Below are 24,407 nucleotides of genomic sequence, written 5' to 3'. Positions count from 1 at the left end.
GAAACAGGCAAAGGATATGCACAAGCAATCCAGAGGAGGAAATGAAAATGGACAGTAAACACATGAAGACTTCAGTCTTGCAGGTAATTCAGAAAAATGCCAACTAAAGCAAGATACTATTTCTCACTCATCAGACTGGTTAAAAATGGAAAACTTGGACGTGGTCTGGGGAAATGGACACACACACGCTGCTAGCAGGAGATTACATTAGAAGGCAATTTGGAGAACACTTCAGAAATTTCTATTAGAATTTAAGATATGAATACCTTATGACCCATCAGTTCCATTTCTAAGTATCTATCCCAGAGAAATACTTGTACATGTGCAAAATGAACAATTATAAGATGCTCTTACAGGTTTGTCTTAATGGAACGACACTGGAAACATTTTAATAGTCAATCAATAGGAAACAAGAAAATCAAACATGGTGTAATCCTAAGGCCGCCAGTCGCCAGCTGCAAGGAACACTGCGGCAGAGCACGTCGGCTACACCAGGAGTCCCACAGTGCGCACTAAGCTGAGAGCAACACCTCCAGCTTGTACACATCACGTCTGTGCAAACACACGAAAAGAGAACAGAAGATGTGTTTCAATGGGCATCGGAAAACATTTTGGATGAACAGCAAAATGTATTCATGTATTACTTATATAATTAAATTCTAATTCAAAAATTCTAATTCATTTCCAGCCAATTAGTTCTACTTTATATGTGTGCTGTGCTCTCATTTGTGTGCCCAGGGACAAAGCACATTTACTCCGAGTGTGTGTCTGCGAATGAAGCATCGTGATTAGCAAATTGATTAAAATTTGGAAAGCAAAAAGCAAAACCTTTTACACTCACAAAAGGAGCAACACTGATAAGGTACTCAGGAATAAACCTAATAAGAAATGTGAAAAACCTTTATGACAAAAGCAACCAACCTTTATTAAAAGACATTAAAAATCAAACCAAACAAATAAGACTTTGATTAAATGGAGACAGATACCATGTTCACGGATGGGAAGAACTGATATCCTAAAGATGTTATTTCTCCCTTCAATGAAATCCCACACAAAATTCCCACAGGATTTTTCTCATGGAACTTTGACAAGCTGATTCGAAAGTGTATATGAAAAAGTAAATGTGCAATACGACCAAGATAATTTTAAAAAAGAATAAAGGGCAAGGAAGGGAGGGGTGCTCAACTTACTGGGTAGTAAGATAAAGCTTTTGCTCATTAAAATCTGGTATTGGCCCAGAAGTAGACAAACAGCTCAACAGACCTGAACAGAGTGTAGACGTAGGGAACTGGGAGAAAAGATACTGTTGGGACAATAAATGGTGCTTAGCCAACTGGTTATCCATTTGGAAAAAGATCAAATTAGATCTCTGTGTCACACCACACACGGAAATCCGTTTCAGATGGGTTAAAGAAAAACATTAAAAAAAAAATACAGAGGGCTTCAATGTAAATATCATTCATGTGGGGGGGAGGTTTCTTAGACAAGAGTGCTACCTGCCCTAGTGCTAGCGCTGCAGATGTTATCACCGCAGTTTGATACGATGCTTTAATATCCTGTTTCCAGTCGGACCGTACCTCCAACCTTCCGCACGTGCCTGCGGAGCGTCTCCACTTGGACCTCACAGACCCCTCTTCTTCTTCCTCTCAGCTCAACCTGGTCCTGGGAAGAAGGACTGTGATCCTGGATGGACTGAGGTTGAATCCAGCTCCTGCTACTTGTGCTCTATGTCAGAAAGGCACTTGCTTCTCCAGTTTCTGTTCCCTCCTCTGTGATGTAGGGTGATGCTCTGTTGCTTGTGGGGGAAGGTGAAGTTCACATGAGATGATGAATGTGAACATGCATAAATGGCACAGAGCTTATAAGGACGAGGAGAGCCGACTTCTTTACTTTTTCTCCACCTACCCACCCATGCAAACCCCTGCCACCATGACTTAATACCCCAGTTCTCTCCTGCATCATAATTCCGGAGAATCGTCACAGATTCTTTCTGGTCAAAAAGTGTGAATGTTGACTTCAGATTTTTCATTCCAAGGCAGATAATATTGATTCAGCACCCAAAGAGCTTACTGCCTGTTGCTAGGTGCTGAGAAACACAAAAAATAAGAAGACAGGATCCCAGCCATGAGACAGGATAAAAATGGTGCTAATTAGAGCTGTAGTTGGTACATAGGTCAGATAAAAGCTCCCAAAAGAACATGGAGATCAAGTTACCCTCTAAAAGGTAAATAATTAAATTTTGCCCATTCAGTCAAATACACATTATTGCCCCAAACTAATCTATCCATCACCACACTTGAACCCAACCCCCGTGGGAACTCATTTCACTAATTGTCTCCATCCTTAATCACTCCATTACTCAGGCTCCGTTCCCTCAGAATATTCATATGCCAGCACTGCTCTTTCCTTGAAGACTAAAATTTAATTTAAAGGGCCTAGACTTTGCTGCCTCTCTCCTTCCTCTCCTTAATCATCCCCCCCCCCCTCGGCAAAAGCTGCCTCCGTTAAGGTCCCCAGAGGTCTCCCATGGGCCCTGGGGGTGGCAATCAGCAGGGACCCCAGGCTGCCCAATTCCAGGGGCACTATGGTGATTGTGCAGTTGCACATCGGAGGGGCTTGTGGATGTGCCCTTGACCCCTGACCTTTCTGCACATACCCACTGATGACCACTCCATCTTTCTGGGGAAAGACCTCTCTGGCCCTTTCTTTTCTGTACCTTAGGAGGGTCGTTCTTTCCTTTTACAGGCCCCAGTCGTTGGTGCCTGGCCTCTTCTTCCTCAGCCTCCCTCATCCCCTCAGAATGCTCCAGAAACCTGATACCACTTCAATTTACATTTCCACTCAGGACCCCTCAGGAGTTCTGAACCGGTCTCACTCTGTGTTCCAGGTCCATGCATTCAGCCACCTCCTCCCCATGTCCCAGCTTGGGTGCCTCAGCTGTCTACCACCAGACTTGGGGTCTGCCTCACAGGCCTAGTTTCTTTGTAGAAAAGCACTGCCACGCACCAGTAAGGCAAGCCAGAAACTCAGGGGACTTCTGGAATACCTCCCCCTCTCCCTCCCCCTCTTCAATCCATCCAGCACCAAGACTGACCAGAATGTGTTGTGTCCAGACAGAAGCTTCCTACCTGGTCTCCCTAAGTGATTCCTCTAATGACTTCTCCATGGACCAGCCAGAGTCTCAGATCACAGGAGATACTAGGGCAGGCCTCAGGCACGTGTCCCTCACTCTCATGATGGACACAGGAGCTCAGCCCCGGCCTCTAAAGCTCCGCCCAGCCAGCACTGCCTGCCTCTCTGGCCTCACAGCACCTTGCCTTGCACACACTGTTCCCTCTGCCCCGAATGCTCTTCTCCAATTTGTTCTGTCCAGTTAACTCTGTCTCCTTAACTTGGTTCAAGTGTCACCTCCTCAGGGAAGCCTCCTGGAGTTGGCCTAGGGCAGGTCCCCTTGTTGTGCACCCTCCAGCACTTGGCACCTTTCTTTTGGAGTGCCTGTCAAAAGTTATACATTTATGTGTGTGATTATCTGATTCACGTCTTTCTCCCCTACTACCATACAAGCTCCATGAGAACAGGAAATCTGCCTATTTTAACTCATTCACCACAGAATCCACAGTGCTAGGCACAATGCCAGGCACAAAATAGGTGATAAACTAGAATATGTAGAATGAATAAACTTTCGTCGTCACTAAACAACACGTCACATTTGAGCGTTGACATCTGCCTATGAACTTGCTCCTGCCTTTCCTACGCTCAACTTTCCCACCCCTGTCCTTCATATCTCCAAGTCTTCTTTCCAGATTCCTCAAAGGACTCTTGGCGACAGATTCACCTCTCCCTCACATCTCAACATTATTTAAGCTTATGCCCCATCACTCTTCCAAAATGCTCTTATTAAGGTCATCAAAAGCTTACTCATCATCAAATCTAAAGAAAAAAAATCCTGTCTTTATCTTACTGGAATTCTCTGCTGCATTTGACAGTGTTGATTACTTTCTCCTTGAAACTCTTCACTACCTTGGTTTCCATGGCAACCCACTCTTCTGGTTGGTTGCCGCGCGTCTCAGGCCTTTCCTTTTCTTTCTCCTTTGTCGCCTACCCACACCTTGATTGGTTCTTCAAATGTCACTGTAACTCATGATTCTGCCCTGGGCCCCGCCCCATTCTCTGGTGATCTCACTCATTCTCCGGGTTCCCATTACTCGAGCGGTCATGGCCCTGGGCCAGTACTTCCAGTAGAATCTCTTCCTGAGCCCCAGACCCTTGATCCAAGTGCCTGCTGGGCTCCACTTGGCTATGACCCTGACCCCTTGGCTGTATCTGAGACCACTGTCTTGCCCCTCACATTGGCTCCCCATGCTGTGGTCCCCTTCCCAGAGGTCTCTCCACCGTCAAGACCCCAGAGACACATGGGAGTCTTTGTCTTCACCCTCTCTCTCCCCCTAATAGCTAATGATCCATCATTTCTGGTTCTTATCTCCAAGTTTTGGATCTATTTCCATATCCACTGGTCTAGTTCAGGCCTCTCCCTCTCTTATCTGGACCCTGGCCTCCTAACAGGTCTCCCTGCCTCTGCCTGGTTACTTCCTATAATGGATGTCTGGGGGGGGGGCGGTGGCGTTGGGCTTTCTAGCATCCCTTATTCCACCCTAACAACGCTTGTTTAGGGAGATTTCCTGTTCCCTATTTTACGTGGCTGTGGTGGGACATGGGATGCTCTCTCACACAGAAGCCACAGAGGCCTCTCCTTCAGGTCTTGCCTCTCACCACCCGAGTCCTGTCAGAGGATGGAATGAGGCCCGAGCTCCGCCAGTTAGACCAAGGCTCCCTCTTGACTTTGGAAGAAATAGAATTCCTCAATGTCTAGGAGATACCACCAGGTAGTGGTGGTGAAGACCCTGAATGAAGCATTCAAGATTGTGCCCTATCCCCACCGACTTCAATGCCCATCATTCCTTCCCTCTATCCTGCCTCTCTGGGCCTCAGCTTCCTAACCTGTGAAATGGGACTAACGGTAGCTGTCTGCCTCACTAGGGGAAGAAAAGTGGGTTTGCCATGACCAGATGAGACAATGGTCACAACCTCACCATAAAAACTATAAAGAGCTGTGCCCGCACCAGAGCGCAGAGTGCATTTCCTGAGACCCAGACAGCCTCACATACAGACAGCTTGACTCTTATTTCCCTGTCTGTTAATTCCTTGGTATTTGTCACAAAATCTTTGTGGTTAAAAAATTCTGAACCTCCATTTCAGACATTTGATTTCAAGCAGAAAACAATTATTCTGTCTCTACCTAGCTCGCTGCCTGTTGCTAGGTACCGAAAGGTACAAAAATGAATAAGACACAGCCCCAGACATCAGGCAGGATGAAACTACTGCTAATTAGAGCTGTAGTCAGTACTGGGAGGGCATAAAAACAACCTCCAGAAAAACACAGAGATCAGGTTACTTGGTAAAATGTACATGATTTAATTTTTCCCCTTTCCACGAACACAACTAATCCCTTCACCTATACACTTAATCCCACTGCTCCCGGGGCCCCGTTCATTACCTGTCCCTGCTCTTCTGTCCTCGCATAGCCCTCCTCCCTCCAAATGTCAGTGTGTAAGAAACAGCACCTTCTAGAAACTTCTGTCCTCTCAGGTCTCCCTTTTCCCTCCTGCTTTCTCAGCCAGTCTCCAGATCACCCCCACCCAGTTGGGCTTCTCCCCCTCCCCCAGAGTTGCTATGGCAGGGGTCCCCAAAGACCAGGTCCACGGGATGCTCTCACCTCCCCTGACTTCTGTGCATCTGGCACATAAATGGCCACCCTGACCTCTGGAAACGCTCTCCTCCCTGGGCTTCTAGGGCCCCCACTTTTTCGGTCCTCTCCTCCGGCCACTGCTTCTCAGTCTCCGCAGCAGCATCCTCTTCCTGCATCCATCCCTGAAGTGTCAGTCACAGCTGAGTCTGGCCCTGCTCCATGAACTCTGCACCTTCTCCTAGTTCTCCATCTACCCCCTAGGGAGATGTCCACACTTCCTCTGTGAGCTCCAAACTGGCATGTAGACTTTCTTACTTGACAACAGCTCTAGTCAAGGTCACCAATAGCCATTATTCCTCCTTACCACCCATGCCCTTTGATCTTGCCTCTGATTTATACAGACAAGAGGACTTTAGGTGACAGCCCTTTCAACCTCTTTTCCATCATGTCTATCCTTGTTTCCTCTCAGCCCAGCCCAGAATTTCATCCTGACTCAAATCATAGCCCTAGCAGCTTCTCCCCCATATTCCGAACTCCCCAGGACAGGTGCCATGCTGCCTGCTTTGCCTCCCCCTTTCACTTTCCTCTGCCCACCTTGTGGGGGCTTCTGACCCACCTCTCACAGGAACTGCCCCTGTGAGGATCTAGGGGCCCCTAATTGCTCCAGCCAGGCCCTCAGTCCTTACTTAACTGGCTTTTCTCTTTTGTCGGCTGATTATTCTCTCTTGGAAACGCTCCACATCCCTGGGTTTCCATGCCAACACAGGCTCCAGGTGCTTTTTCCATATCTTTCTGCTTTCTCTTTTGCCTTTGTGAGCTTTTCTTTCTCTCTGCCCACCCTTAAATGGGGGAGAGGTTCTCTGTCTTAGACCCCCTTTCTCTTCTCAGCTGCCATTCTCCTAGGGCAGCTCACAAAAGTCCATGGCTACAACTGCCATCAGTCACAACCCAAATCTTTCATTCAAATCTCTGCTGGGATCCAAGCTCTCTCCTAGCTCCTCACAGGCCATCTCCACCTGGATGCCCACCTTTCATTCAACTTGTCCAAAATGGAGCTCAACGATCCTCTTCTAGCCCCCCCAAGCCTGCTCTTTCTCCTGGGTATTCTCCTATCCGCCCAAGACACAAACAGGGGAGGCATCCTTGACTCTCTTTCTTTGACCCCAGCAACAGTCAGTCAGCAGCTTCTCCTAACTTTACCTTCTCTTCATCCTCTTGGCCCCCACCCTAATTCAGGCCTTGCCCTCTCTACCTGGACCAAAGCAATCATCTCCTCACTGGTTCTCACACCTCCAAATGTCTCCAAGTAACCAGAGTCATCATCTTAAAACAGAAATCTTACCATGGCACGTGCCCACTCAAAATGCTTCAGTGACTCCCTGTTGTCAAGAGGAAAAAGACCAAACTCTTCAATTAGACAGTCATGGCACTAGGTGATCCGGTCCCGCCTTCTCCATCCCCTGCCTCTTATTTCACACTTTGGCAACCCTGTCTATGAGTTCATCCATGATGCCTCTCACTTCTGTCTCTGTCCTCTACCTGAATAACTCCTACTCATCCAGGCACCTCTTCTAGGAACCTCCCTGGATACTCCCATAAAGCTTCACACTTGTACCACCCACCCCAGCTGCTCCATGCTTTGCATGTGTCCCAAGCATAGCTCTGGCCTTCTTACTACATATCATTTTAGAATCTGTGTTTTTCTACCTCTTTGACTGTGTGCCCAAGAGCAGACAATATATCTTATCTTCACATTTTAACACCCAGCACCATGGCTGACACAAAGTAGACACTCAATAAATGTTGTATAAATATATAGGCCATTTGCCCTTTCTTGAAACTTTCATCTCTCTCCTCTCTTTGACTATCATATTACTTTCCAAAAACTTACACCAATTCACACTCCCCTTCGCACCTAGTGCCTCTTCCACTGTATCCTCATCAGCATTGAGTATTCTTAAACATTTTTCCCCTAATTTGTTGGTGAAAACTAGTGCTTCTTTTTTGTTTTTTATCTTTGATCTTCTGTTATTAGTGAAATTGAATATTTTTTCAAAAAATTTTGTCAGTTCTATTTCCTCTTCTGTGAGCTGTTTACATGAATTACATACCTATCTGTTGCATTTTCACTGTTAAGCTTTTGCGTGTGATCTTCTACACAGTATGGATCTGCAAACAGTTTACCCACTCTGCCTTTTGGTTCTGCTTGTGATATTGTTTGACTTTGGAAATACTTAGTTTTGATGTATTCAAATTGGTCGGTCTTTGCCTTCTTGCATTTTGTTGCTTTTTAGCTTAGAGGGGCTCCCCCTTTCAGACACTTTAAATATCCAATTCCTTTTCTCTCTGTTTTTTTTTTTTTTTCTCTCTGGTTTTTAATGGGTTTATGTCTCCTTTCTGATCAAAAGTTTTTGAATTTGGGGGTGTGCTCTGAGGTGAGGTTGAAAATGGATTATTATTTTTCTTTCAATAGTCAGAGTTCCAACTTTGGACAAGTCTTCCCCTTGTGGCTCTGACACTGAGCTAAGTTATTCCTGGCTGATTATGGCATCAGGACCACAACATCCTCAGAGAATATGCCACCTGGACAGGGAACCAAAAGGCTATAGGAAGGTATGATTCTAGACACAATAACGATGAATTGCAGGGAAGCATTTAAGGGTGGCAGCAGAAAGTCTTTCTGCAAGCCCTGCCAGGACAGTGTGCGGAAAGACGGTTCACCCACTTTGCCAATATGAGTGGCTGAATCTAGCTGGCACCCAGCAAACAGTCCTGGAAGCTTCTGACTCTGCAAGGATATGTTACTTGGGGACCACAAGGGAGGGACAGCCCAACCCCTCCCCTCACCTGTATCAACCTACCTGCATAGACTCTGCCAGGACATTTCACCATCAGCAAAAAAATCTCTCAGCCAGTTCCTGCCACGTTCAGCTTCCAGGGGGCTGCAGCCATCGGTTCCGCCATGCTCCAAGATGTGGACTGACCCAGATCCTGGGGTCACCATGCCCCTTGTCCAATTACTGTTCTGGGTACCAGGGCATCTGAGGGTGATGCTAGAGCTAGAAAGGAACTCAAGGATTATCTAGTCCAACTGCTTCATTTTACACATGGGGAAACTGAGGCCCAGGGAGGGGAGGTGATTCACAGCCACCTGTTGCCACAGGAAGGATACCAGGCTATAGAGCCTTTTACAAGGTTCTTCTCACGTATCTTTTGTGACATGTTAGTGTCTGTGATATCTGTGTGTAAAATATGACCCTAGAGGCTGGAAAATACTGCCACTTCAGAGTTGCCAAGAGGAGCCTTGGGAGGCACATTGAATTCCCTCACTTCTAGGAGAGTGAGGGCCACTCAGCTCCTTAGGGGGTCTGGAGATTGACTGAGCCTTCCAGCCATCCACGGCCCTGGCCAGCCAACCAGCAGGTTCTATCCAGGCCTGGTCAGACAGGTGCTGTGCCTGGTCAAGGGACAAAGATCAAGCCCCCACCCTCAAGGGTGGTTCAGGGCTTTGACAGCCAAGCTGAGTCAGGACCACAAGCAACAGGGAACCAAGGAAGGGTTATGTTTGTCTTCCTCCCTCAGAGACCCTCCCGAGTCTGCTTTGACTCTAAGATTCTTGACACTTCTGCACCCCAGAGATGTAAAGTTTATTCTTTAATGCAAAAAACCCTTTGATTAAATGCTTGCTTGTCTTAACATACTTTCTTTCAACCAATACCTTTAAGACTGAAGTAACAAGGATAAAGTTCACTGATATTTCACAGAAGATGGCTTTCGAACGTTAAAGACTTCCTGGGCCAACCCCTCCTAGGTGAACAGATGGGCGTTGGGGGGCGGTGCCTGGAGAAGAATGAGCAGAGGAGAGCAAGGTCACGTGGCAAGGGGGTGGGGATCAGGCCCAGGGCTCAGCTCCCCGCCCTGCCCTAGAGGGCGGCCACTAGCAGTGTGGGGCGGGGATCGGCAGAGTTTAGCTTCGGAAGAAGCAGTGAGGCGTCCCCCTGTAGACTCTCCACAGGTTGTCCAGGAAAAGAGGTGAGAGGCCAGAACCGCTCAAAGGGTTAGTCTGTGGAGAAGGTTCGTGCTTACCCCGTATCTGACAGGGCACTCTCAAACATCCCCGCACCAGTTCCTCATGAGGAGGAGGCCGAATGGGCAGTGATTTCTTTCCAAGAGGGAAAAATCCATGGACGGTCCTAGGCGAGCTGGTGGCCAAGCAGGGATGCAAAGCCAGGGTTCTGGCCTCTCAGGAAAGAGCACCGTCTAGGTGTTCCTTTCCCTTTTAGGATCTTGTCATTTCGGGGCTTGTAAAAAATAATTAAGGGAATTCATGTTGAGGTGCTGACATCCGGCCTCGCAAATGAGGTCTCTCCCTAACTCCACACGGCCCCAATGACACAGCACAGTGATCATGTGCCTGCAGGACTGCCTCGATGCCCTCCCCGCTGCTGCCGCAGGAGCTCCTCACGGAGGGCATGGTCTTATCAGGTTCTGGGCTGGGCGCAGGGCCTGGCAATGCTCCCTGCAGGAATGAATGAGCGGGAGAGCTGGACGATCATACCACATCCCTATGAAGCCTGAGCCCAGTAAGGGTCGGTGGAGGGTGGTAGGGCAGAGAAGAGAGGCAGTAACATTTGTGAAGACTTGGCCTTGAGCCAGGCTACAGGGGGTGTTACCATCTCTATTTTGCCAGTGAGGAAACTGAGGCTCAGGGACGTGTGGTCAAAGAGGTGGGGGCATAGGGCCCGGGCTCCCTGAAACCTTGTCGCTCAAGGTTTGTCGGTCCTAAAGTGTTCCCCAAGTCCCCGCCCACTGAGCCGGAGAGGGAGACCCAGGGCTTCTGTCTGAAGCCTCCAGCTGCTGCTCGGCCAGCTCCTCCCCTTCATCTTGAGCCCGCTCTAATCAAAGTTTTTCTCGCGATGTGGAATTCTCTCCCTGAAGCCTGGCAGACCAAACTCTGCCCCTCTTCTGGCTTTTAGTCAGGATCACCTTCCCTGGCTTGCTGAGGACAGCACTGCTTAGTTCCTCCCTCTTTTCAGAGCAGTGACCCTTTCTCCCTTTAGGGGGCTGGGAGATGAGGGGTGAGCTTTGCAATAGACGCCAGGAGACTGGGTTCTGGCTCCCGCAGCCAACTGAACACAAGGGATGACCCCTCCCTGACCTCACTTCCTGCAGCTATTCAATGGGAGTCTCTCATCTTTCTCTGTCCTCCTCCCCAGCCCGCTCTTTCTCCTGCCTTCCCTTCCTCACCCACCATGGCTCCTTGGATCTACTTCTCCCCATTCCCAATGATCTAGACAGGGCAGTGACCTTCTTGACAGTCCTGCTGCTGTTACTGCTCAAATGCTATCCTGTTCCCTACTGAAAAAAATCCCACCTTAAATTAAATGCTGTTCTGATTGGGTCACCCCCTACTCCCATCAGATCCTTGTCTGTGATGGTTCCAGTCAGTTGGAAACTGAAGACTTCTCACTCAGGACTGGGTTTGGGGGACCGCCACCAACACGTCAACCTTCAACCCCCCTTACTATCTCCCAATACAGCCCTCCAGGGCAGCCAGATACTGGTGGTCCTTCATTTTGCTTTCAGCCCAGTCTCTTCAGCTGTAAGCAGAGATGCTTGATTAGATGGTGAGAAATAACATCTCATTTGTTATTTCACTGCTCCAACATTTACACTCGTCCTCAGGTCTCAGCCTGAACATCAATCCTCCCCAGCCCACACCAGGTGCCCCCTAGACTGCTCTTAGGGCACCTGCCACAGTCCATATTATATCTATCTGTGGGATTTTCTGCCCAAGGTCATCCCCTTTCCCATTAGCTTGGATGACTCCCTGATGGCAGAGATGGTCCACCCTGTCCACTGTGTGACCCCAAGGCCTGGTCCTGTACAGGATTCTGACAAGTACCTCAGATTAAATAACAATGCAAGCCCCCTAGGGAGGTCAGGGGAGCCCAATCACTGCGAAAGAGAAAGTCTGCATGACCACTAGCACTCAACAGAGGGCTGGGTGAAGTCATCTAGGCAACTGGATCTCTAGGGAGAGGGAAGAGTCCAGGAAGGCTTCCTGACAGAGGCATATCTAGGCGCATGTGGTACAATCATTAAAGCATAAGGCATATGCAGGCTGCCCTGCAAGGGCAGTGCCACCTTCCCAGAGCTCAATCACCTTCCCTCAAATGCATCCAGGAGGACCCGAAGATCCTCGGAGAAAGGATTCCCAGTATATTAGGGGTAGGAAGACTGTGTTTGCTCCAAAGCCCACATCTTACCTACAAGGAAACTGAGGCGCAGAGCAGGGCACAGACCAGTTCCTAAAGAAGCCCAGACCTAGGCCTCATGGGATCTTGTGGTTACCAGGTACCACACGAGCAACACTAGGAGCCGCGGCGACTGGCAGAATTGCAGGGTGTGGTTTTCTAAGACCTGGTACCCTGCTCTTTTCCAGAAGAGGTATCCACTTCTCATTTTCCTGAAAGGCATTTCAGGCAGAGGGGGCAGGGTGCTGCTGGTGCTGCCTTGGCAGGTGGAGAGCAGTGCTGGGCAGACAGAACGCTGATGTGGCATCACCTTGGAAAGGGTGGGCTGCAGGCTCCCTGCTGCAAAGGGCCACAAATCTTTCAGAGGGAGGCCTGTTTGTGACTCTTTAGCGAGCTTGACCTATGACAGAAAGCGGCTTTCTGAGGGAGAGCAAAGCAAGCAATAATCTTGGCTTCATTTATCATCCAGGTGCCTCCACAGGAGAGCGTGGCCACAAAAGCCTTGTTTGTTTGTTTTGTGTCTGGAATTTGCAGGTGTCTATTTTCTTAAGTCTTCCCACTAGGCTAGAGTCATGCGCTCCTGGAGAGTCAGGCCTGGGTCTTACCCCTGAAATCCCCAGCAAGCCCAGTACAGGGGCTCAATGTTTGCTGAACAAACCATCCTTTCCACGTGTAACACTCCTCAACTTGTCAAGACTTTGCTGAACCACAAAATACATCCAGAAACGCAGGAAACAAAAGAATGCAGAGGTAAAAACACAAAAGCATCAGATAGGGAAAATACCCAGCAGACATAATCAGTAAGCTTGGTTCTCTGAAAACACCTTCAAAATGAACAAACCTTTGGCAAGTTTTGACGAAAAAAGGAAAAGCACTGATAGGCGATGGTGGGAATGAAAAAAGGGATACACTGACGATGCGGAGATTGCAAAGGGCAGGAGAAAACTACACAAAACTTCATAGCAATAAATTACCAATCTAGGTATAACAGATGACCTTTTATGAAACCACCCAAGCCCTTTTACAACAATAAACTCTGACAACAGCCCTGTGCCTTGGACAGGCAGTGTTCCTGTTATGTTTTCTAGAAGGAGAAGAGATGGAGAGGTGGACACCCAGCACAGGGCCCTGGCAAGCCACCCAGCTTTGTCTCAAAGGTCACGGCCATGGGAGCACGTGCACATTGACGGCACAGAACCACGCCACTCCCGCACTTCCAGCCATCGCCCGGAGCCCCCTACGTGGACGGCCAACCTTATTTATTTTTCCACTTGAAATGCCATAAGGGGTTTCACTTTATTTTTACTTCAAAAGCAGCACCATAAAAATTCTTGATGATTAGAGCTCCAGCTGTCTTAAGTTGTTTGTCAAGGGATCGGTTACTCAAATCTCCTACGGAGGGAAACAGTTTCAGGCGAGAAGCCATGGGAGCTGAGAAACGCAAATGTCTCATCTCTGAAAACTTTCAGACTCCCTCCTGTTCACCGCCTGGCCTGCCCCCTGCTCCCCCGCCCCCAATCCCACCATCTGCTCTCCAGAGAGCAGATCAAATTTTCAGCCTAAGGTACTGTGGCGCCAAGGCCTCAGCCCCTCCATGCTACCCGCTGCCCCCCACCAACTCAGAAATCCAACACCACGACCCACAGGGACTGCAGCCACATAAAACCACAGAGGAAAGTTTATAAAGCTTTATTAAACATTTCAAACAGCTGTGCAACGAACACACCAGAAATAAAAGCTCCAGAATAGCAGTCCAAATGTTCCACAAGTGTGGCCCCGCAGTCCCGTCCCCTAGATGGACTGCCTCCAGTTCTGTCCTCTGCCTGGCCCACCTCCCTCCCCCTTCAGCCAAGAGAAAGATGGATGGTTTAGACTGGAAGGACAACCATGCTGATCCCCAGCGGGCAGGGGCCAGGAGACAGTGTCATGTGCCAACACTTTTACTGAAGCGCAGAAAAAGAAAAAAGCAAGTGACAGTCACAAAGTCTTCCCGTGTATTCTTCGTAACGTATACAGTCTATACGCGCAGGACCGGAGAAGCTCCTGGCATGAGGACGATGGCCACCGCTCCCCTCTGTCTCGTCTGAACCACCTCGGAGTCCAGTGTGCTGGTCACTCTGCAATCCCCATACTAAATACCAACTGTAGCGGCCCCTACAAGCTAGCTATTGCTACACCTCAAAATCACAACACGTTCGATAAAGCTTCTTTAAAAAGGATTTACACATGTACTTGTACACGTACGTATACACACACGCGCACGCACGGCACACCACACCAAAAAATATCCAAACACCTATCAGGGGATCGTGGCTGTTATGCAACACACAAGTACTCTCCCATTCACTCGGCTGGGGACTGCTAGATCTACGTAAACACACCACACATCAATCCTGCAGAGCATGCATGGGAGACAAAATGAGGCCCCCTCCTTGCGACAGTTGAGACAGGCAGGAGGAAGGGCAGAGGAAACGAAGCTGGGCTGCTGAGCAGGAGCCCAGACCCCCAGGTGAAAGAGCAACATGTATCTGTTACTTCTTCCTTCAAAATGACGTGGGGAAAATACTGAAGATTTGTGGACAGCAGTCAAGACACAATTCTGTCTAGCCCGCCGGCCAGGGAAGAAGAATGAAAAAGCGAGGCTCTCGGGCATCAGCAATCTCTTTATATTCGAGATAAGTGCAGAACTGAGCCCTGTCTTGGACAGGTGCTCCCCAAAAAAGGAAAGGGCTAAGGAGAACTAACAGGAAGCCAAGAGAGGGACGGAGGAGTCAGTAACACTCTGACAAGGAAGGGTCACAGAGGTGACAATGAGACTGGCATTTTATCTGCCCGGATCATGCTGGGGCAGTTGACCAGGATGGGTGCAGGCTCCTCGTGGGAATGAGGCGAGGGGGGTGGCCATCCTGCCAGTCAGGGTCCAAGATGGGGACAGAACACACACAACCACGAGACCACCCACGACTACAGGACTCTACGATAAAAGCACCGGTCAGTGCTATTATTCACATTATAAGGATAAAACGTCACAGGCCAGAAAGGCGCCATCAGGAATGTGGCCCCCACAGGGCCGCGGGATTTGAAACTCCAATGCTTTATGACCTATGTCAATGCCTCCCCTCCCGTCTTCTGCTTCCTTGGAAAGCTAACTGGGCTGGCTGTTAGGTGCCCACAACGCCGGGGTCGTGTGCCGATTCCGGAAGCGGGGAATCGGAGCAGTGGTACAGGAAACAGTTTCCCCAGCAGCTATAGCAGATGAGGAACAGGGCTGCCAGGAAAACCAAGGCACAAATTGTGCAAGGCTTCCGTTCCAGGAGGAAGCTGAGCAGGTAGAAGCCCATGAACATGGAGTGGCTGAACCACAGGGCGGGGTTGAGGGGCTTGGGGATGAGGAGGACGGGCAGCAGCCACTGGAGGCAATACATGATCTCTGCTGGACAGGGCCTTCGCCAAGGCCACCGGGCACCGCTGCAGGAACCGACCTAATGGGAGCCAGCGGGCGCGGGCGGCTGCCCTCTGCTTTCTTCAACCCTCGCTCTCCAGGAGCTGAGCCGCTGTGGTCTCTGGCTGTCAGCCCGGGATCACCAAGGCAGCAGGGATCCTGAAGAGAAAAGTCAACACAACAGACAAACAGACACGAAACAGACAGACAGACAAAAAAAAAAAAAAAAAAAAAAAACAGGAACAGAATGTATACTTATTTGGAAAAATGGATCATGGTTAACAACAGCAAATGTGAATGCCCCTTCCTCCCTGCCCACCCATGGAAGTCTACTCCTCTCCAAGTCACCCTTTCCAGAAGCATCCTGGGTGTCTCCCCTTCTTGGGGCTAGGCCAGAGGGCTCTAGGCAGGTCCCGCACAGTGGCCTGGCTTTGCCTGGGCCCTGCCCAGCAGAGATCATGTATCGCCTCCTGGGGCTGCGGCCCGTCCTCAAGGGACCCAGACCTCACAATACCGCCCTGTGGTTGCCACCAGACGGCCATGGGCTCCATGCTGTGACCCCTGAGGAATAAGAAAAGGATTCTGTATCTAGTATCTCTCACAGCAGGTGCTCAGTGGAGAGTTAAAGTAGTTAGTGGCGCACTGCCGGCGGGAGATTGCCGGCAATGGATCCTTGCAAGCTCTGGGAAGGTGCCGCGGCAGCATCACCGAATATTTTGTTTTAAGATGGCAGCCTAGAATGAGCTTGCCTTTTTCAAATAATCCGGCGTCATTTTATTAAAATCGGCCAACTTCTTCGAAAGTCAATGTAGAGGGAAAAAAATCACCATGCTACTTAGTCCAAACTGACCTCTCTGGGTTGCCTTGTGCTCTCCATCTGCTGCCGGCACTGTATAGAACTTGACTTCTATGAGCTTTTAATCAAAATTAATTTTCTATTCACATAGGGGCAAATGCCAGTTGGCCCCTGTGCCAGGCAGTTTGCTGGAGAGAAGTGGTGCTCTCGAGCAGCGGGCCACCGGTGCGCCAGGGCCGCGCTCGCAGACCGCATTCCGGTCTTCGTGCCGCGCCAAGAATCGGAGCGGCAGCAGCCACGACCCTCTGGCGGCGGTAGCAAAACCCTCCTCCAAGCTCCAGACGCCCAGCGCAACGGGTACAAAGAACCTCGCTGGCTGAGGAAGACCTACCAGCGCCTGGGGGGTAGGGGAGCAGAGGTTGAATTACCCGCCTAGCAGAAAACTATCCCAGAGCGCATTCAGACCACTTCTTTGGAGAGCTCATCCCATCCCTTCCGTGCATACAAAGGCGCCATCCCTCCTACAGGGTAGACACCCGATGACTATCGCTTTTGCATCTAGGGCTCAGTGCCCTGGCTCGGCTCCCTACAGCTGCCACCGCTGTAGATCTAGCAACCGTAAGAAGCGGGATGCGGGCATCAGGGAAAGGTTCCGCGCTCAGAGGCTCTCGCAAAGCAGAGGACGTGGTCTTCTAATACAACGAATATTAGAAAAAGAGTGCTGAGCGGGGGGGCCTGTGAAGCCAAGGCTTCTGGAAGGGGCACCTGTTTTTGCTCCGCGGGGCAGATGATCCCTCTCTAAATTAGGTCCCTCTGCTTTTCCATCCTTGCCCAGGTGTGATCTGGCGTGGCACCGGACACTGGGCTCGAATTTGCAGGCCCGGGCTTGGAGAGATGGGCTCCGCTACTAAGGGGTGCGCACCAGTACTCTTACCCTATGCGCTAACTCAGAGTTGCATTTCCCCTCCATTTTACATTAAAATTCAAACGCGGGCACAGCGGAATCTTCTGGAAAGGGGCTAAGATGAACTCAGGAGGCGGGGGTCGGTGTGGAAAGAACAGATGGATTATTTTTTTTCCTCTCCTGACGAATGAGGAGCGCCCCCGGCCACCCCTCCTCACGGACCCCCCCCCAAGCGCGCATGCGCACTTGGGCGGTGGGCGGATACTTAAGGCGCGGCCACCGCGGCTGCGGCAGTGCGCCCAACAGCGGACTCCGAGAGGCGAACGGACCTCGGAACCGGCAGCACTCGCTCTCAACCACCCACCCACCACTCTCGGAACCATGGCAGCAGTGGCAGCAGCCTCGGCTGAACTGCTCATCATCGGCTGGTACATTTTCCGCGTGCTGCTGCAGGTAAGTGTGCCCGGGTGCTGGGTGGGAGAGGGTCGCGATGTGCGCCCCCTGAACCGGCAAGCCCGCGTCACAATTGCCGCATCCCGACCCGTCCTGTCCTGATTGCCGCGATCCCTGCCCACCCAAGTGCCGCGGCCGGCACCGCACGCCCCCGCCCGTCCCCTGCGCCCTCCTCCTCGCGTAGACCCTTCCCAATGCGCCCGCCTGGGAACAAAGAGTTGGGGCGCGGCGGGCGCCAGCCGCGGACGATCGCCGAGGCTCTTAGCGACCAACGTGGTAAGAAAATACCGCTACGTGAGACTCGACCCCAGGAGGGAGGCGGGGCACTTCTGTTTTGCGAAAAGAGACTTTACCGCTCACACAGCGGAATTTTTCCGCCTTAAAAAAATTGCGCATTGCGGGGAAATTTTCCTTTAGAAAATATAGTACTTGCGGGGGTGGGACAAAAAATAAGTTAGAAAAAGGCACTTCTCAGGGGAAAAACAAAAACAGCACTTCGCAAACAAGATTATAACAAATCAGAAAAATTCGCGGGAAAAAATGAATTAGAGAAAATGCGCATTGCAGGAAGAATAAATCAGACAAAAGCACTTGGCAGAAAAAAATGCATTAGATAAAAAGCGCCTTGCAGAAAAAATATTAGACAAAGGAGCTAACAAACTATGAATCGATAAGAGCGCTTTGAAGAAAACAATTAGAGGAAAAGGTTCTTTGCAGGAAAAATAGAACAGAAAAAAAGCGCTTCCGAAAAAGGACAGTTCGCTTTATTAAAAAAAAAAAATCAAATAGAGGCAAAGCGCTTTGTGTAAAAAGAAATAAATCAGAAGAAATTGCTTTGCCCATAAAATCATCTACCCTAAAAGCACCCCTTGCAGGAAGAATTCCCTGCTAAAGGAATCCTTTGCCAAAGGAATCGCATATTTCCTTCAAGGTGTTCCTGGAATGCTGCATTTACTGGGTAGGATTCGCTTTTCGAAATCCTCCAGGGACACAGCCCATTGCGAGAAGTGAGGTATACCTAAGTTGTGGGTCCAATCAGCTTGCGGCCATGCAGCCTTCAGCACAGTTGGAAAAGCTCCAGCTGCCCTGACTCGTGGACAAGCTGCGCCCGCACCCGCCTCTCCTCATTGGACAGGCGGGCGGGGCAGGGGGCGGGGCGGGGGCGGGCACGGCAGCACTACAGACACGCTGCGGGTGCTCGCCTCTAAGGGCAGGTCCTGGGTCTCTCTCTCTCTCCACAGGTGTTCAGGTACTCCCTGCAGAAGCTGGCGTACACCGTGTCGAGAACCGGACGGCAGGTGCTGGGAGAGCGCCGCCAGCGGGCCCCCAACTGAGGCTCCAGCCCCCTCCCCTGGGCGGCCCTGTCACCAGGTGCTCCTGTGCAGTTCCACCAGCATGGGAGCCAGTGCCGCGCAGGAATGGGGCGTCCCCTGTGCCCTCTCGCCAGAGGAGCACTTGCCAAGGTCAGTGAGGGGCCGGTAGGCTCCCGGAGAAGCAGCACCGACAATGACGACAACACCAGATCCCTTCCCCACCCCTTTGCACCCATCCTACTGCGGGTGGCGGTAGAGGGAGGAGGGGGGAATGGGGGGAGCAGACCCCTGAGATCTGGGCACAGGCAACGCATTCAGATCTGGACCAAATCGGGACAGCACCATCCCAGCCCCACAGCCACGGCCATGCCAGCAGGCCGCACCACAGAGATCCAGACAACCACACCAGCCAGCAGAATGGACATTCCAACTTCACCAGCCGAAGCCCTGAATCTCCGTGCAGCAGACAAGTGACAACTGCGTGCCTGTGTGGCGGGGCTGGAGGGCAGAGGGTGAGGGAGGAGGGTTAAGAAACAGAGCGGGGCCCTCTCACTGTCCCTTGCCTACAGCATGTGCATTCCAGCCTTGCTGCCTTTGCTCCCTCAGTTCCTCTTTCGCCCCACTCCCACCCAAAAGAAATGTGTCACTCAATTTGGACCTACTGAACAAGAAAACGAATCCCATCTTTACCAAAACACCTTCTCCAAGCCCCCAACCCCTCACTGATCTTGCATCCCCCAGGTCTCACGCAATTGTGGTCAATATTGTGGTAATTGCTAATTGTAATGATTGTATAAGTGTGCATTAGTTGTGTCTCCCCGGCTAGATTGTAAGCTCCTGGAGGACAGGGACCGCCTCTACAAAAAAATTAAAAAAAGTACCTCCCCTGTCTCGCACAGTGTCCCAGGACCCTGCGGGGCGGTGGAGGCGCACCAAAAAGTTTTGTCTCCTGTGACTTCTTTTCCGGCTTCAACACATACTTCTAAGACTGGGCTGATGTGCACTGTACTTGGGAGAGGGACGGAGGGGAAGCAACAAAATGGGAATAAACCTTCACACACCCAGTTCCATCTCAACACTGTCCTGAGATAAAGGACCGCATGCCCGCACCAACACCCAAAGAAAAAGGTGGACATCTTCACTTGTGGTCTCGGAATAAGGGACCACTTATACCTGCCCAAAGGTGTGGGTGCCTTCAGTTTTCCTGGAATAAGGGGCTCTGGCAAGTAATCAGTGGGAAAGATGGAAGGAGGGAAAAGATAGGAGGGGGGAAAGTGGGACGAGCCCTCAAAACGGAGGTACTAGGGACCAAGAGAGTGATCAGGAATTCAGAACACAGTCTTATCTCCATCCAAGATCCCCAAGGAAATGAGCAGGGCGGGTGGGGGAGGGGGGGGGGGCACTGGTTTGGACAATGACTATGGGGTAAAAGGTGTGGTGTGGCACCTCCCCCACCCAGCTCATCCCTCCCAGCCCTATCACCTCTACCAGAACCACTACAAGGGCATCCTGCCAGGCCCGCCTACTTTCCCAGGGTCTCCTCCCCCACCCTCAGGAACCTCTCTCCAGCTCACTCTCCCCACTACTGGGTCCTCTGCTTCTCCCAGCACGAGCCTCCATATCCTTAAGCGTGCTTACCAGGTCCCGGGCCCTGGGCTCTCCCCTGCCATCATGCCACGGTGGTAGGGTGGGCTGCCTGCTCGGCTCCCAAGTTCTCTCTCCCACTCCTCAGTGAGTCAGGGCTTCTTTTACGTGGGGTCAGCTGACTGCTTCACCAAATGGCCCTGCCGCCTGTTCAGCCTTGTCTCTGGCTTTGTGTGCCCCTGTCACCACACACCTGTTCCTGGGTCAACATCCAGGGCGTGAGTTGGAGGGCTATAAATCTTTCTGCCACTTCCTCAAATCCCTTAGTCACAGTTGTCACAAACAATTCTGGAGCACAAAGGACCTCAATCCGTTGAGCCTGATGTTACCCGCCCCTGCGCTAGGGTCCTAGCGTTTCTCAGCCCAACCACTAGCACCTTTAGAGGCACCTATAACTTCAGTTCAAGATAAGAGAATTATGGAGGTGGAGGGTGTAGACCTCAATTCCAGTATTGGCTTTGCTATCAGTCAGCCCAGGGAACCTGGTCAGGTCACTCCTAGCCACCTTCGGTTCTCCTCTGTAAAAGGACTGCTAAGATCCAGTGAACCCCAACATACTAGAAACATTCTGCCATCAAAGTGGCAATCAGGACTCAATGGGACTAGGGTGCGGATGGGCGATCGGAGCCTCATCTTCCTCAGGCTGGGTGGTTCCAGCCCCTACTGTAGCCTATTGGTGGGGTAGGTCTCCTCTTGCCCCAGGGTGACTCAGCAGCAGGCAATGCCCACACCTCCCTTCTGAAGCCTGTATCTTGGCAAGCCTCAAGACTGGGAGTTTCTGTGGTTTTCCACACTAAATGCAGAGAACCATGAACATATTTCAACATGTGTTCTCAATAAAGGGTGCCCCTCCCCTCAGAGCCCTCAAGGGGTGTACCCACAGCCCCAATGCCCCAGATGCTCTAATCTCAGCCCAGTTATAAGGTAGCTGGGTTCAGGGGGACAGGCTGCAGCAGCATTGAAGTGTCTGGCTGCTCTCGACACTGTAGGCCCCCTTTTAAAAGGCAGGAGGCTGCTGGCAGCCCTAGGGCTTTCCAGATGATCTTGGCAAAGCCCAACTGCAGGGCTTTCTCCATCCATCCATCAGCAGGGCTCTGAGTGTGGCATGATGAAATGACAGACTTCCAGGCAAGGGCTGCCCTGATGGGCTGCACCCGCATGGGTGGCTTGAATGTGCAATGTCCACTCCCCCCTTTCATGCCCCATCCAAACCCTCATGTTATGGCAGGAAACACAGTCCACCAGAGAAGATGGAAGGAATGTGTTCACTTTCTATTCCTGTGCAATGCTTAGAAATCTAGTCCAAACACATCTTGTTTATAACATTTTTTCCAGAAGCAATACCATTAAAACATTTTATTCTGATAGAGAGCAACAAAAAGAGTTGAAAATGACTACAGTTTTGTTGCAAAGCCCTTAGTCCACAGGCCCCCCCTTCGCTTAAATTTTCTCTACCACATCCTCAAGACTTTGCCCCCACGAGGCCAAGGATCGAGCAGTTGAGTTATGAGGGAACTGGAATGGCTTTGTGAGACTCCAGCAACAGGCAAGACTCTTGGGACTAATGCCCCCAAAGGATGTTAGTTTCTTAGCCTAACCAGTTGAGGTTAAACCGCAGAGGGGTCTAGGTATCATGACTGTCGGAAGTGTGTGGTGCTATGTGACACTGTTACCTCTACCTGTGGAATATCTGGATTGCGAATGAAGGACAAGTTTCTTGAGCTTCCGCTGCAGGACAGCAACAGCTTATTGCATGTGGGTTGGGTAGGATTGGATGAGGGAGCAGGTGTGCTGTGAGTCATTTGCCAGACATTTATTTTCAAACTTCTATCTACTCAGAAGCCAGTACCCTACAGTGAGATTCTGAATTTGCAGTGAGTTTTCCCCCAGAGATTTAAACGTGCACATATATACAAAACATTAGTCTAACAACAGCCTCTTTTTCCCTGGAGACATCTGATTTCCTCTATATGCCCCAGAGACATGTCACCATCTTCTCTGGTTATGATCCTGCTTCCCCTCCGCCTCCTTTTCTCCCTCCCACGGGGCCCATTCCCCAGCAGGATCCAGATTCCAGAGCATTCCCAGAACAGGAAGTCAGAGAGGCAGGCAACACATGGTCCTTGGTATATCATACAGCGACAGGCTTGAAATGGAATGCATATGTTTCAAAGATAAGAGAACAACAACAGAAAAAGACAGCCAAACCCAGCCTTCCAGATTCCTCTTTGAAACAACATGTTACAGATAAAAGGTTAAACTGTTTTTGGCAGCAATTCTAACAAGACCAATTTCAGATACGGAAGTGATCTGGTCACTGGAAACCGACCAGGGCTCGGCAATCTTTCAACAGATTCGCTGACATTAATTAGTCTCTGATTTCAAACAAACAAACAAACAAACAAGATCTAACACTTGGCATTAGCACTTAAGCTGGAACGTGTGTGTGTGTGTGTGTGTGTGTGTGTGTCTCTCCTGGCTTTAGTGTTGCCGTCCAGAAGGCTGAGGGGATGGCTGTACCATGTCAAGCAGGGCAAACAGAAGCTGTCCCCAAAACACCAGTTCCCTGAAAGGGATAAAACATGATCCGAACCTATAAACAGAAAGGCCGTTTCTTTCCCAGGACAGACCCCAGTCTGCCCCAACATTTAGCGTTGAAAAGGGACACGGAGGCCTGGAAGGAAATTAAATAAGGTGTGGAAGAGGGAAGGAAAAAGCAACTGTCCCCCATCCCCCATTCTTCTCTCCAGGCCATTAGTGTGCCAGGCAACCCATTCCTTCAGCTGCCCTTGAGGGCCACTCCCCACATATACTGTAGGAAAGGGAATGGGTGTCCGGACTTGGTGTAAAATTAGAGAGAGTAAGAAGCACCCGCGACCCAAAGCAGAGCGTCAACCTATCACCCCAGACACCAAGGCGGGGACCCGGGGAGGGAGACCCTTTTCTCTCCTCTCCCCCACGCCCCTTCTGGTTTAAAAAAAAAAAAAAAAAGGTAACTTAAGTGGCGGGGACAGAGTGACAGGCATCTCAGAAGCTGGGCCCCCTGCCACGTGCACCGGGGCCGGAGAAAAGGTTGTCGCACCCCCAGCCCCGAGCTCCCCAGCTCTGCCTGCCCCATCCCAGAAGCAGACAGGCGAGTGCTGACCTTGGAGGCCTGAACGAGAACCCAGGAGTCCAGTGCCCTGCCCTCGGGCCACGAAGAGACCCCCCAAGGCCCAGGCTGGGGGGCCAAACAGGGCAATCACGTGACACCGGACAGGGGCGGCCCTCAGGGTGCGCGGAAGGAAAACCCCAGAGAGGGACCGGACGACGCCTAAGGTGACCCCGAAGGGACAACATGGCGGCGCGGCCGCATTAAGGGCCTCTCATCCCGCCCCCAAGAGGCCGACGCCACGGTACCTGCGAGCCCTGCCATGGCGCCGCCGCCACCGCTGACGCCTTCGTAGCCGCAGCCTGCCACCACCTCAACTCGCCTCCGATGCCGCAGGAAGCAGGGGAGACGCCCCCTTCGTCTTCTAGTCGAGCCGACCGAGGACCCCTTCTGGGGTCGGGCTGCCTACGGCAGATGCCTGATAATACGACCTAAATTGGGGGGGTCTTCTATGCCCGATATCCTCCTAACGTGTGCCACAGATGACCATCTGAAGACTTTTTGCTAATGTGTTCAGAAATCTGGGGGTTCTGAAGTCTTCAAATCCGAAGAATTTTTGATCAGGCGCATCCAGGACAGCTCCGAATCACGCCCCCCCGCCTTGGTCCCCTCATACATATGCAGTGGATTGTGATCTTTACACATTTAGAGCAGAGGGGGCGTATCCTAGTCTCTGTAGGTGAACGATTGTTCGCTTTGGT

At 50.8% G+C, this 24,407-nt stretch overlaps 2 protein-coding genes across 7 annotated transcripts; one reads left to right on the top strand and one right to left on the bottom strand.

Moving 5' to 3' along the window:
* Positions 1-119: 119 nt before the first annotated feature.
* Positions 120-24,093, bottom strand: BLCAP (BLCAP apoptosis inducing factor). 5 transcript variants are annotated; one of them, XR_003427106.1, is made up of 6 exons: positions 23,955-24,084; positions 15,486-15,604; positions 9,465-10,047; positions 8,608-8,805; positions 1,578-1,795; positions 120-552 (listed from the first exon to the last, which is right to left on the bottom strand). XR_003427106.1 is itself a non-coding variant. In XM_027078333.1 (2 exons), the coding sequence occupies exon 2, from the start codon at positions 15,426-15,428 to the stop codon at positions 15,165-15,167; it is 264 nt and encodes an 87-aa protein (XP_026934134.1). In that variant the 5' UTR covers positions 15,429-15,604; positions 23,955-24,093; the 3' UTR covers positions 12,526-15,164. The 5 variants fall into 5 exon arrangements, 1 of the variants encoding a protein (XP_026934134.1); XR_003427108.1 differs by having other exon boundaries at positions 9,833-10,047; XR_003427107.1 differs by lacking the exon at positions 9,465-10,047.
* Positions 17,401-19,968, top strand: NNAT (neuronatin). Of its 2 annotated transcripts, none has more exons than XM_027078336.1 (3): positions 17,401-17,598; positions 18,530-18,605; positions 18,840-19,968. In XM_027078336.1, the coding sequence occupies exons 1-3, from the start codon at positions 17,527-17,529 to the stop codon at positions 19,067-19,069; spliced, it is 378 nt and encodes a 125-aa protein (XP_026934137.1). In that variant the 5' UTR covers positions 17,401-17,526; the 3' UTR covers positions 19,070-19,968. The 2 variants fall into 2 exon arrangements, with proteins under 2 accessions (XP_026934137.1, XP_026934135.1); XM_027078334.1 differs by having other exon boundaries at positions 18,530-18,610; positions 18,840-19,853.
* Positions 24,094-24,407: the final 314 nt, after the last annotated feature.

The sequence above is a fragment of the Aethalodelphis obliquidens genome, unplaced genomic scaffold (assembly GCF_003676395.1).
Source record: "Aethalodelphis obliquidens isolate GAN/ISIS:26980383/991018 unplaced genomic scaffold, ASM367639v1 scaffold42, whole genome shotgun sequence".
Lineage (NCBI taxonomy): Eukaryota > Metazoa > Chordata > Mammalia > Artiodactyla > Delphinidae > Aethalodelphis > Aethalodelphis obliquidens.
This window is presented reverse-complemented; position numbering and strand designations above follow the sequence as displayed.